Raw genomic sequence first — 13439 nt, forward strand, 5'->3', positions numbered from 1 at the left:
AGGCCCACTGCAGCAAGTTCCAGATAAAAGCTGATCAAGTACCTTAACATTTGACTGCATAGCGGAGTTTCAATCATTCTCCAAATGTAAAGAAAGACCACTTTCATGATGGTCTGTGCTGCTGAAAAGGCTGACCCAAAGCCAAGGAGCGGGACTAGGCTCCTGGCACATGCTTTGCCCTAGAAAGTCTTCTCCTTGTCCATCCAGGACTTGGTTTTCCCTTGGGCTCCTTGACCACCTGGGGATTTCAACCACCTTCCCTACTCACCTTGCGATGTTAGACACGTGAGTAAAAGCAAGAAGAAACTGAACCCTGGGAATTAGTGACAGGATTCTGACCAGCTTCAGCACTGCAGGCATGCAAAAGCTAAAGGAAGAGCTTGTGCAAGCCAAAAGCCTGAGCCTAATGAGAAAAAAGGAGCACAGCTGGTATGGTTTGAAGCCAAGTGGAATATTTGAGCTTTCTTCACCCTGGTTGACCCCAGCTATCCATGTGTTTAGCATAATTCCTGAGGGTGAAAAACTACAACATGCAAAAGAACAAATACTAGGACAATTTTTTTCACACAAAGATAGTATAGTGTCGTACCCATTACCCAAAATATACAATATGTGATCTTTTTGCATAATCTTGGAATAAGAATAAAGCAAAACTGAATTGCCAGTTGATGCTTCCATTTAATGTGGTTTCTATTCTGTTTCATAAGAATCATGAAAACTGTAGTAGGTCCATGTAACTTTTTTGTATTTTCTTCTCTAAAAAGATTTCCCAAGTGCAGTAAAATAACGCAAAATCAATCTGTAACACCAAGTCGGATGGCTGCATATGTCAAAAGAATCAAACTAGGCCAAAAATACCAAAATCATTAAATTTAAAGACACCTTACGCGTGGCATTGTAAAAAGTTTCCTCAGGGCAAACCTGACAAGATGGTAGAAAATATTCAAGAAAAATCTAAGCAAGTCTAATTTACTAAAGGGCTAAAGTGAAATGGGAATACTGGAAAAGAGCTGAAAAAAAAATTGAGGAATTACTCTTAATGTTAGCAAGACAGTGAACAAATTACCTAACAATTTGGCTTGAAAAAACCCTATTGTCTGCTAAGATCTATAAAAAGCGGGAGGTCAGTACCACATTATCAGATGTAGCCAAGTAGTAGTTGTATAATAGGTGCAGTCAACAGTAAGTTATTATAAGTGTGTATAGCATTGCAATATGGTGTCAACATCATAACACAAAGTCATCCATAAAATGTTTTCTCTTTCAATCTATATTAGATCTCATTTATCTAGAAAAGGAGAACAGCTGAGGAATTTCCAATTTTTTTCTGCGTTCCACTAGAAAACATATTTAACAGTTTTAATTTAGGGGCAAAAAAGTGCTTTGTCAAGTCAGTAAATGTTACTACATTCGCCAAAATTGTTTAGATTTAGTTCTGAAAAAATATACAGAAAATCATTGCATTGCTTACAGCAGTAAGCTGAAGTAGGGGGAAAGAATTCTGCATGCAGCTGAGGGACACTGAAAAGAAATGTATGTTTAAATTCCTCCATTTAATACAGGCTTTTCTGCACGTTCAAAATTATGCCAGATTCAGCAGACTGTTTTAGAGCAGCAGTACCAGGCCATTTCAGCTGTGCAGGCCACGGAAGATTTGTATTAAAGATGGATTTGTAGGACTCCCTTTTCTCATGGTAAAGATCTGTCTTTCTCAGTTTAGTACACCTGCACAACAGGAGATGTCAGTGTGTGGTTTTTGTTGCAAATAGATTATTCCTTTAGCTTACAGACACTGATAGATCAAACACCACCCACTATAGTCCATTAACAGCAGGCTTAGAGATTCCAGCCTTGACCACTCCAAAGCCAAGCTTCCCAAATCCTCCGCTCCAGCTCCAGCCTCCTACTATGCATGAACAGAAATCAAAGAGTAGCCCGCAGACATGCTGTCTTAATGATTTTCAGTACCATTTTTAAAGTGCAATAAGTTTTAGAGTTACTGGTTTAGATGTGGATACCAAGACAGCAAACTAATGTAGTGATCCATGGTTTTTAAAGCTTCTTTTATGTCTTTATCCAGCTGCCTCTTTATTGATGGTCACGTTATTGAAAATATGAAAGTCTGGGATAGAAGATCCAAAGGAGGCCTGCCAATTCCAGGATTAAGAAAATATTTATATTATTATGGACTTAACAGAGCAGTCTAATTCTAAAAGGAACAGACACAAGACTAGAAGTCTAAAAGACAAATTACCTTTCCAATTAATACAATGAGTCAGTATACAGATCTCACAAGGGAAAAAGTGCATTCCCACTCACATGATGTGGGAAAAACAAGGTACACAGAGAAAGATAACTTGATTTAAAACAAAACAAAACCAAACCCAAATAAAAATAATTTTGAAAACCCACTACAACCAAAACAGAAGTAAAGCATATATTGAAAACAGGCATATGCATGAAAATCAAGTTTCAAAAGTTAAAAAGCATTCAAAATAGAAGGGCCCTAATGCTAAGGGATATATAAAATAAAGAAAATAGGATCAAAACCATAAAAGACAAAATACTAAATCCTGAGTCAGAGGCCAGAGGAGTTCTTTCATTTCCTTAAACGACCTTTGGATTATGACCATTGGCTCCATCAGTGTTCATGCTTTATGTCACGAATTTGGAAGCATCTCCCCAGATGGATCACGCTTTCCTTCACTTCCCTTTACGTTGCCTGTTAGTATTCTGAATCAGATGTTTTGGTTACAAAATGAGAAGCACCACCAGTTTGATCTACTAAAACAGATCTTGTGCTTACATGGTAGTCATTCACCTCAGAAGGGTCATTATGCTCCTGGGCTCACTGTAGATTAGATAGAACCAGCAAACATTGAATTAGCTATTGTTTAAATGGTCAGCTATCCTACAGATGCTTACTACCACACAGGCATAGCGTTTTGAGATGATAAATATATGACATGTTTTAACAGCTTCACTTGGTTCAAATGACACTTCCAATGGGATGACCAAGGATTAAGAACAGAGAGATGGATGAGGACCAAAAGCAATTTTCTGTTTTTTCAAGAGAATGTACATTAATATATCAGTATGAGAACTATGACTCACATTACAGAATTGAGACAACAGATCTGAGTAGCAAACAGATGAAAGTGGTTACTATAACACAAAATTAAGAAGGCATTAATGTTATCCAAGTTTCAGTACATTAGTTAGGTAACTAAGTTAGAAGCTTATGCACATGAAGAATAAATGGTGAATGAAGACTGTGGATCTAGTCTAATGGGGTTCTGGGAAATTCCTTTGACTATGTCCATGGTGGCTAGATAGTACTAAATAGTAAAAATCTCATCCCGTAAGTAGTGATGCCCAAAAGGAAAAAACAAACAGGAGAAAACAAACAATGCAAACTTCACCCAAATAAACAGAAAACGGAAACTGCACTCCAAGGTTTTAGTTCTAGTCTTCTGTCACAAACAAGCTACTTGAAAATACACAGTGGCATACCATCATCTAGATAATAGTTCATTATGTTGCCAATACAATAATTGCAACCCACTCTAACAAAATAGGATTTTTATGGATCGTGTTGCGATTTTACTGTGCGACCTATTCCAGGCTCAAAGAGAAGGGGGCAAATTGTGATAATTTTCTGATATTTTGAAATTCTGCCAAAAGGATGTAGGGGGTGTCTACTGCTTCACTAGAGTAACACTGTTGGGCCAAACACATTTTTAATACAAAGAAATTTTGCATACAAAATAAAATTAGGGAAAGAGAAGGGCACAGAAGACATCATGACTGTGGTGTGTCCCTGCGCTGAATCTGTCAAGGTTGGTTCAGCTCCTTGCCCTAAGCAATGTACATCTAACGCTTGTGGGGCAAGTAGAAATAGCCAGTGCCTTGGATCACCCTGGCTTAGTTTTTTCTTACCCCTCCAGAATGTCCCTGTTGGTGCAAGATGAGGTTCAACCTGGCATGTTAATTCCAAAATCTATCTATGTGGGAGGCATTTCCAGGGCAATCACAATACATGAAATATTTTATTTATTCACATTCACATATTCCAATGAAGTAACAGATAGGTGCAACTAAGAGAAAATGAAGTAACTATTGATATGATTCTGTTTCAGTATGAAAAATTTTGCCCTCCAAAGTTTTTCACTTTAAATGAAGAATTTTTGACTGTTTCAAAATAGTAACACTTCACTTTGAAAACTTTGGTGCAACATTTCACAATTTGAAATTTCATCTCTTAACCTGTACTTTGATAGATTCCCATCTCACTGACAGCCCTCCCAGAGAGCTGGCACCCCGAAAATACTGAGCACCCTGAAGCTCAGAAGTGAGGCTTCCAACTCCAAGCTCTAGAAAGGGGAGAGGTTTGGGTTTTGTTGTTGTTGGGTTTGGTTTTTGTTTTTTTTTTCTGGGGGGTGGGGGGAGGAAGGGCTTCAACTTGCTTGAGCCTTAACACATGGAGACCATATTGGGGTCCTAAGGGTGAACAAGCCTGAATTACCTAAGTTTCCAGGTTCTTAGTTTCATGGGGTGAGCCAAAGCTCCCAAGTCCACAGCCAAATGCATGTGTCCCAGATCTTTTGAGATGTGCTGGCTCAGTGCGGGCTATGAGAGCTGCAGGACATTGGCTGTGGACCCAGGAACCAAGAGGGAGCTCTGGGTAGCTATGGCTAAGTCTCCAGATTGAAGAACTGACTTAGGACTGTGGAGGTCAGAAATCTCCAAGTCTCCAATTTCACTGCTGACTTGGAGGAAGGACAGTTCTCAGACCCCCAGTAATCTCCTTTGTAGACGGCCAGGAAAACAGGCAAGTTTTCATCAGAACCCTGCTGATGCTTTCACAGAACTTCAATGACAATAGCCTTCTGTGAATCATTTTGGTCTGGTAAACAAGAACATGTCAATTTAAAACTATTTAATTGAAAAGTTCCTGGTAAGGAAAAATAAAACTACAAGAGCTGAAGAACGGAAGGAAGGTGGAGTCCAACAGAAACACCCCAAAAGAAGGAAAATAGTAGCTCTACAAGCTGATAAGCCTGTGAGAAAGAAATCAGGCATCCAAATCAATGAACAAGAAAAAGGAAATACTGCTCAGGGAATAAAAGAGCAGCCAAACTCTTCCAATATAACAAGACAAAGTCTAGTATTCACATTTATACAGTGGGAATGAGCCAAACTAAACCCATGATGTGGGGGAGGAGGGAATCCAAGACCCAAAGAGCAATTCTGGCTATTTGATTCACTGAAATTACACATCAATATTTTTTTCTTTTGAGCGGGAGTTAGCTTTATTTCATTAATAATAAAATTACCTTGAAACCCACCCAAATCAAAGTCAGCTCTGAATCTCCTCCAGTCCTAAAGAGACATACTAAGTGCCTTAAATGATAAACAAGATGAGCAAACTGAGGCTCAGATGGGCAATCCCCAGCTGGATCATCAGGCAGCCAGGTTAGCTATGAAAATATAATCTATGAGTGAGTTGTAAATGTTGTTTGGATCAAGTTTCTGGTCAATACTGTAATGAGGGTGTAGTTCTGATGTCCAGTCAAATACAGCTAAAGTTTAAAAGTCCACAGTTCTCTGAGGTAGCTTAGGGGGGAAAAATACCTTTGCGTTTAAATTTAATTAAACAGGTGTCATGAATGCATAATAACTGTGATTTGCAAGACCTTTTGACCATTTTCTGACCAAATATTTTGAGAATAATGGCTGTTAAGGGATTTTGTTTAAATCTAAATTCACTTTAATCAGTATGTCTCTTGATGACTCTAATTCAAAGCATATATTTTAGGGGCAAATTCCAAACTCAGATTTTAAATCCAGTCCCACATCATCTAGATATTGTCTACAGTTCCTGTTTTAATTTCATCCACCTCCAGTCTTGAATGGCAAACCACAGAACACTTTTCAGCATAGTATATTACAAAGCTCATTTGCATTAAATGTATCATTTTTGCTCAAAGTTCCACAGCACAGAGATGGAATAAATGGAACCCAAATAAAACTAAATTGTATTCTAAATAAAGACGATTTATTAACAAGAAAAAATCTACAATGCACAAGATCAGAGTCAAAAGTGTCCAGAATTAGTGTAGATGTTTTAAGATGTTTTAATGCATCATTTTGAGTATAAGCAGTCAAGTAGAAGGACATGTTTGAAGTCATTAAATGTCACTGACCCCAGAATAGGTTAAACATTTCCTAACCATGATGTAAAGTGAGAAAACAGTTATGGAATCAGAAAGCTCCAACTGAGCTGTAAGGTGCACTAAGGTGTATACTTGGAGGAAGGAACAGAAACAACCTTTACGCAACACTTGAAAGGCAGAAAATCAGCTTGGCACTTAAGAGGTTGCAGTAATGTGTCTACTGTTGACCCAAAACACCAAGAAAAGGCAAGGGCCATGCCAGTCTCATCTCCTCTACCTTTCCTAAGTAGCAAACTAAAGTTTAGCCAAGTGCTAGGACCAGTACAGCAAAGTGTCTGTGGCAGTCCATGCCCTGGCTTGTAGGGGAAACAACCAGCCCACATCCCCAGGTGGCTCCTGATACTGCCTCAGGACTGCTGCCACCTTTCTGCATCACTGAAGTTAAATCAAACCCAAAGGATTTGTAGTCTAAATATGGAGAACTTAACTATAATATCGCCTCTTATCTCAGCAGCAATGGTAGAAATGCCAGCTTAGCTTAAAAAACAGCGGTGATCCAGCAACCCAGAACATGTAGATGGAGAGTAAAGATCAGGCGTGCTGGGTTCTATTTTGCCATTGACTTAGATGAGCACCTGGACAAATACTTTGCCATTTACATGTGTCATCTATAAAGTGGATGTTAATTATATAGGTATCCTGGTGGAAAACTGACACATACTATAAAACTTTTTGAATGAAAAGCAAGAACTATGGAAAGGAAAATAGACTGAAAACAAAAGGAAACAACTCATTTACACATGCTGGAAATTTGTTTTGGAAAGTAATACATCTGGTAGAAAGATTTTGTCGTTATCATGAGAAATGGCAGTGTATCTTAAATTCTGCCCAAGAAAGGGATCATTGAAAAGAAATGCCTTACCAGAACATCACAACAATGAAAGCACTCAAGCAACTCAAGTCATTCCAACTATTGCGTTAACAAGAGGTACGGAGCCAAATTAATTTCTGGGCTAACTCCACCGAAGACAGCTGTTACACCAGGGATAGATCTGATGTACTTTTTATTATAAGAAGGCCATTCAGTAGGTCTGCTGCCAATATACAAAGACAAATGATATGGGACAGTGGTAAATAAAGTAACTGGTCAACAACAGTGCATGAAGTGCCCCTGTGAAGTAAATATATCTTCAGAGCTCTTTAAGTGTCAGCCTGTCCATGGCCAGACATATCTCTACACCTGTTAACAAGATGTGCTCCTAGTCTCTGCGGAAGTATTGCTTATTCATCTTTATGACTGCTATGAGCACTTTGTCAGATTTCAGGTTTTGAGAGTTATTCTAAACTATCTTGCTGCCCAATCCATACTCACAGCACAGAGTGGGTTTACTGATTTTTGAAAGATTATTGGAGTTATATATAATTCTGTTTAACTATGATTGACTGCTGGCAACTCTTAAATGTACTCAGATTACAGCCTTCATACATAGGATAGCATTTACTTTGTGAAAATACCATTACTGCATACGCATGCACATATAAGCACACATCATGCATGCACTCTGCATTCTATCTATACTATAATGATACAACAATAGCGTTCAGTACATAAAATAGTGTGTTAGGAACTCATCTATCTAGAAGGTCCAGGGAAGGTCCAAATGGTCTAAGGAATACCATTTCAAGAACAATGAAGAATAGCAGTTTTGTCTAACAGACAACTCTCAAGAGATCTGGTTTCTATTTCTGCTGTTGGCTTGCTACTTTTACTTGGTAAGGAGAAATAGCAGTTTGTTTCTTCAGAACTAGACGTAAAAGTACCAGGCCTTTTGGTGAAAGACTAGGCAAGGTGTCACTAGCAAAATTATGTAGTTATGTCAACAGCATGTGAAAGAACAGGATTATCAAGCAGATGGATACACACAGTCTGTTGGGAGAGAACCAGAATGGCTTTTGCAGCAGGAAATCCTGCTGAAGCCCTGTGATACTGTCATGAAGCATGTGGGTAAAGGTGACCCAGAGAACATAACATATTTTTGATAAGCTTTTGATAATTGAAGGTTATTAGAGAAACTAAGTTGTCATGTTAGTGTAGGAAAGGTCCATTTACAGACAAAGCTGGTTAAAGGACAGGAAGCAACGACTAGGGCTTAATGGTCTCTTGTCAGGATGGAAAAGAATCAACAGTCAAGTCCTACAAAATCTAGTGCTAGGACTGGTTTTATTCAGCTTTCTCAGCGACCTGAAGAAAAGAATAAAGTAAAATTTTCAAATGTTTGGATGATCATAAGCTGTCTTAGATAGCCAAATGCTTTATCTGTTGCACAAAAACTCCAGAAGAGCCCTGCAAAACAGATTGTGTGGGCAAAAGTGAACAGAAGAGCTTCAACACAGACATAATGTACCTATAGGAAAAACAACCTAAACCATATCTGCACATCCACAGACTCAGAACTGGTAGTTACCACACAGGAAAGAGGTCTTGGGATCATTGTTGACTTTTCTCTGAAAATATCAGAATCTGGTGGATTGTGATCAAGACTTACGGTGAAGGCATGGACAAGGTGAACATGGAACTGTTATTCACCAAACCTGTGAAGCTAGAAGCAGGGAGTACTGCATGAAACTATTAAGAACTTCTTAACAGATAGAAGAAAGTTGTTGTTTTTTTGTATAACCATGATCTTCTGGAACCTGATTCCATGCAGGCTGTAGAGGCAGACGGTGTCAGCAGGTTTAGAAAGAGCTTTGGCAAACTCATAGAGAGAGGTTCATAAACAGACATGAACTGAACTAGGAAGGGCTGAACCCTAATACAACTGTGGATGCTCAGAGGTTGCAGAACGTGGCCAGGTTTATATGCTCTCCTTCCGTCACCTCAGACACACAGTAGGGACCTGAATGAACTACTGGTCCAACTGGTATGGAATTGCTTTCTGTCTTTTTAGCGACTGTTACGTTTTATAACATTTATTTTAATACCTATGAACCATCACTCACTACAGTTCTATTTAAATTGAAATAAAAAACAACTGCTAAGTTCTAATGGATGTCATGTGATACAGACATTTTTTATTCCCTTTTGAAGGAAAAGATTTCAGATATCATTAAGTTAATTAATTTTCTAAGTATGGGATTTATCTTGAATTTCCATTTGGCTGGGTTTGCAAATCAAGGAAAGTGCCAATTTTCTCTCAGAACAAAACTGGAGTCAGGAATGTGACACCAGAGACTACCACACGATACGGTGAGACTATCTCTATATTCACATAGCTTTCCCTCACTTGATTTAACGTTACTGGCATTGGACATCATTAAACATTAAACTCCAAATTACAAAAAACAAATTCAGTAAAAACAAAACCCGCCAAAACCCCAAAACTGTACTGGTGGCTAATTTTAAGCCAGGTTTTGGGGTTTTTTTTAGCAAACCAATCAAAGATACCAATTCTGTTAGGTAACTGTAGATACACTGACTTGTCTGCGTATCTAGGAGTAACTGGAGAGATGAAGTATTTCAATAATGACTCATGTTGAATGTCCTGGATTTTCTACATTCATGTAAGAAATTTTAAAGGATTTTTGTATCATTTGTACCTTTAAATCTTCTTCTAAACTGCTTTATTATATTATTTGTAATGTAAGGGAATGTCTGGAACCAAGACTGCAGAATCACCTCACACTGAGTAAGATTTTCAGCATCTTCAGTGATCAGAACAGTGTCTTCTCACAGCTGTCAGACACAGAAATGGGTTTTACATATGCATAGCAATATTTTAAGGGTTTGCTTATAGAAAAGCTAACAGATAAGCTTCCATTGCCTGCAACAGGGACTTGCATGAGCCTTCCACTCACAGTAATTACAACCATTTATATTCAGGATTTTTTCTACCCTTATAAATTTGTTTTCACTGTTTTCTGTGCTTTCAGCATTCTTCAGCTAATGGTCAGAAGCATCTGTTCAGGCAAGTTTCACTGACAGTTTCCTACCTGCAGTAGGATACATTCTTACAATTCTGAGATTCTTCCTTCCCACAGAGGCAGGTAACAGATTTTGAAACCAGGTGAGAGGAAAGGCAGTTGTTATAAATGCCCTGGGTTTGTAATATATTTGCAGCTTAACACCTAAAGGCCCAAGAAGTCAGAAGAGGCCCCGATCTCAAATTCATGTCAACATGCTAAATACTGAAAATAAACAAACAGGCACAAATCAAACATGAGTAAATTCTTAATCATGGTGTTTGGGTTAATAAATAAATGAATACATACGAAAAGATATCCCACCTCAACTTATATTGCTTTGGTTCATTTTGTATGAGTAAATTCTTTATGTGTCAAAACTGAGTCTTCTTTTTTAGAGCAAGATGGCAATTTTGTTAACAGATCCAGGCCTCATGCTTAGAAAGGATTATTACATTGGCCAAGCGTCGGCAGGCAAACCCTGAACAAATTCATCACCAGGTCTGAAACACTGGGGTAAACTAAAGGCAACCAAAAAGCGAGTAACACACCTCTCATGTTGGATACCTGCAACCCACGAGCGGCCCCCGCCTTCACAGGAGGGGCTGAATAACGAGCAGATAAAATGCCCGACAAATCCCCAGCCCCCACGGCAACCCAGCGGCCTCACCTCCCGGCGTGCGCGGGCAGATTTCACAGCAAACTGGCTGGGAAAAGCCCCGCAGCCGCTACCCAGCTCGCAGAGGACGGCTGCGCACCGCCCCTCCCGAGGGCTGCGGCGGGGGCCCGCGTCGGGCCGGAGCAGCCGCCGCAGCGGGGATGCTGCGCGGCCCGGGGCCCCTGGCGGCCTCTCCCCGCCGCCGCCGCCGCCCGCCCGGCGGGACCCACCTTGGGCATCCGGATGTGCTCCATGGCGGCGGCGCCCGGCCGAGCTCCGCAGGCACCTCCCGCCGCCGGCGGAGGGGCAGCCCAACGCACCTGGCCTCTCGCCTCGCTTCTCCTGCCAGCCCTGCTTTAAAAAATAAAATAAAGTGAAATAATTACTATATCTGTGTTTTATTTTTCCTCGCGTTTTCCGGCGCAGGCAGGTAGGGAGAGGGGAGCGTTCATCGCAGCGGATACCGCGCCCCCGCCGGGCAGCGGGCAGGCCGGCGGCTGGCCCCACCCCCGGCAGCTGCCATGCTGCCCCGCCGGCGGGATGCGCCGCGCCCGCCCCGGCCCCGGCCGCCGCGGCGGGGACCCCGGCCCTCGGGGCGGCTCGGTCCCGCCGGGCACCCGGGGCACAGCCCGGAGGTGGCTTGGCCGCCGGCTGCTGGCTCATCCGAGATCACCTCGCTCTGCCCGTCCTTTCCGCGAAGATAACGTCGGAAGCATCAAAGGCAGCTCTGTCCGAGATCGCCTCCCCCGGGTTGGTTTTTTTTGTTCCCTGGCGCAGCATGTGCAATAAAAGACAAAAGCCGCACTTACTGAAACGGAGGCGCTGATTTTGTTTATCTCAAGCCCTGTGTGTCTTGTTTTTCTGTAATTCGTGATTTTGCTGCATGCCGGGATTTGCACAAGAGGAGATTTTTTGTAACACGCAATTTTCAGTCTTGGGCCTGAAATTCCTTGTCCCGTCTTTTGCTTTACCCGGTCCAAGAGATGTGTTACCTCTTGGAGCAAAAAGGAACACCACAGCGCCAGTTTCCCCAGCTTACCTGTGCAAAAGATGAAGAACAGGTATCTAGCCATCTTCAACTCACTATCATATTCTGAGCAAAAAGAGAATGTTTTCAGTGTTTATGCCAATGTGCAAATGATCAGAGCTGCTAAGACGTTATTTCAGATGAGCCATAGTCTTTGAGGCTTGTAAAATTGTGTTGATGAACACTTTCCAGCAATTCTTCACAAATGGGGACTAGCCTTGTCAAGGGGTAGAAACAAATGAGACCTGTTGAACCACACAAAGGCCACTGCAAGAGTGTTCTGCTCCAGAACTGTAGAAGCTTGCTACATTTCCTTCTCTTGCCTGCAAAGAACAGATCAAGCTTACTTTGTTTTGTGAAAGATAAAACATGGGCTGAAAATAACACAGGGTTACCAAAAATGTGAGTGCATTTTAACTTTGGTTAGAAGAGACAGAAGCTGTACTGGTCATGAGTGGAATATACATCATCCTCAGATTTGACCATTCTGCCTCCTTCTTCTGTTTTGGCCCGTTTCTTCCCTCTTTTCTCTGAGTTCCACTGCTGTTACTGAGCAGCAAGGGCTGGTATGACCATAATCTGAGGCACCACCAACTGGATGAAAATTCTTCTCTTGGAATATTTAAGCATTCCATTTCACTCTGTCCACTCAGATCTGAAATAAGGGTTGGAAATAACATTTTCTGTTTGAAAATTCACTGAATAGCATCCATAAAGGTGCATAAATCGCATAAAGTGTGGACTTGACAAGACTCTTGACCAGTGGCATATTTTGCTCTCTATTTTAGGCCAGAGCTATCAGAATAAATTAAGAATTAACCAACCATGAAATATGTTTCCTTTGTAGTTACGGCTGATGTGATTCAACTGCATACATTATCATATTTTGGCATTGGCTACTGCCAGTTAAGTTCGAAGAAAGCACGGTTATCCTTTTAGTGCCCAAAGATACTTTTTCTCTGGTACATCTTGTCATTCATTACAGGCAAGTTCAAGTCCTAGTGTTGATAGCAAGAAGACTTTCAGACGTAAGTGAGCCTCTGCTTCACATTCATCAATAGCTGGCAAAAGTAAGACATTGCTCAGAGGAGACTGTTCATGTAGCAATCCGTTGCTCAACAGCCTGTCAGAGTTTTTGACCTGCCTGGGGCTAGTAAAATTATTAATGGGTGAGTGAGCTCTAAAGAGAACTTGCATTTAGATAAAAGTTATGCCTACTGCGATTGTCAGGGAAAGCTGCAGTAAGCGCAACCTTCTAAAAATTCACTAACATTTTTAATTTGCTTTTCATGCTTGTGGAAACTGCTGTATTAACAATCCCAGGGATGAATTCCTCTGTCCACAGTAGAGGTACAGAGAGGGTAACCACAAAAAATGACACTCTGTAGTCTACTGTTCTGACTCAACCAAGATGTAGGGGCAGGAAAATTAAACTACCATGGCTACATAGGTTTTGACCTATCTGCTGCAACTGCCAACAAAGTTCTAGACTAACATCACATGAAGAAGGCCAGTCACTGATGGCTAGAATACCAGTGTGTTTATTTCCTATATCCATAAGTAGTAGAGTCACCTTTCAGCCTCATCCAGTAAAACCTGAAAGCACTCATTTCACTTC

At 40.8% G+C, this 13439-nt stretch overlaps 1 protein-coding gene across 5 annotated transcripts in view; it reads right to left on the reverse strand.

Moving 5' to 3' along the window:
- MTMR7 (myotubularin related protein 7) overlaps nucleotides 1-12576 on the reverse strand; it is a 50241-nt gene extending 37665 nt beyond the window's left edge. For 2 of the 5 annotated variants that reach the window (XM_055722821.1, XM_055722804.1), the window contains exon 1: nucleotides 11025-12574. In XM_055722821.1, coding sequence (XP_055578796.1) covers nucleotides 11025-11048 — 24 coding nt within the window. In that variant the 5' untranslated portion in view covers nucleotides 11049-12574. Of the gene's footprint in view, nucleotides 1-10806; nucleotides 10934-11024 lie in introns of those variants that run through there. The other 3 variants (XM_055722819.1, XM_055722811.1, XM_027802187.2) reach the window with 3 other exon arrangements.
- Between the last annotated feature and the right edge of the window lie 863 nt (nucleotides 12577-13439).

The sequence above is a fragment of the Falco cherrug genome, chromosome 1 (assembly GCF_023634085.1).
Source record: "Falco cherrug isolate bFalChe1 chromosome 1, bFalChe1.pri, whole genome shotgun sequence".
Classification (NCBI taxonomy): domain Eukaryota; kingdom Metazoa; phylum Chordata; class Aves; order Falconiformes; family Falconidae; genus Falco; species Falco cherrug.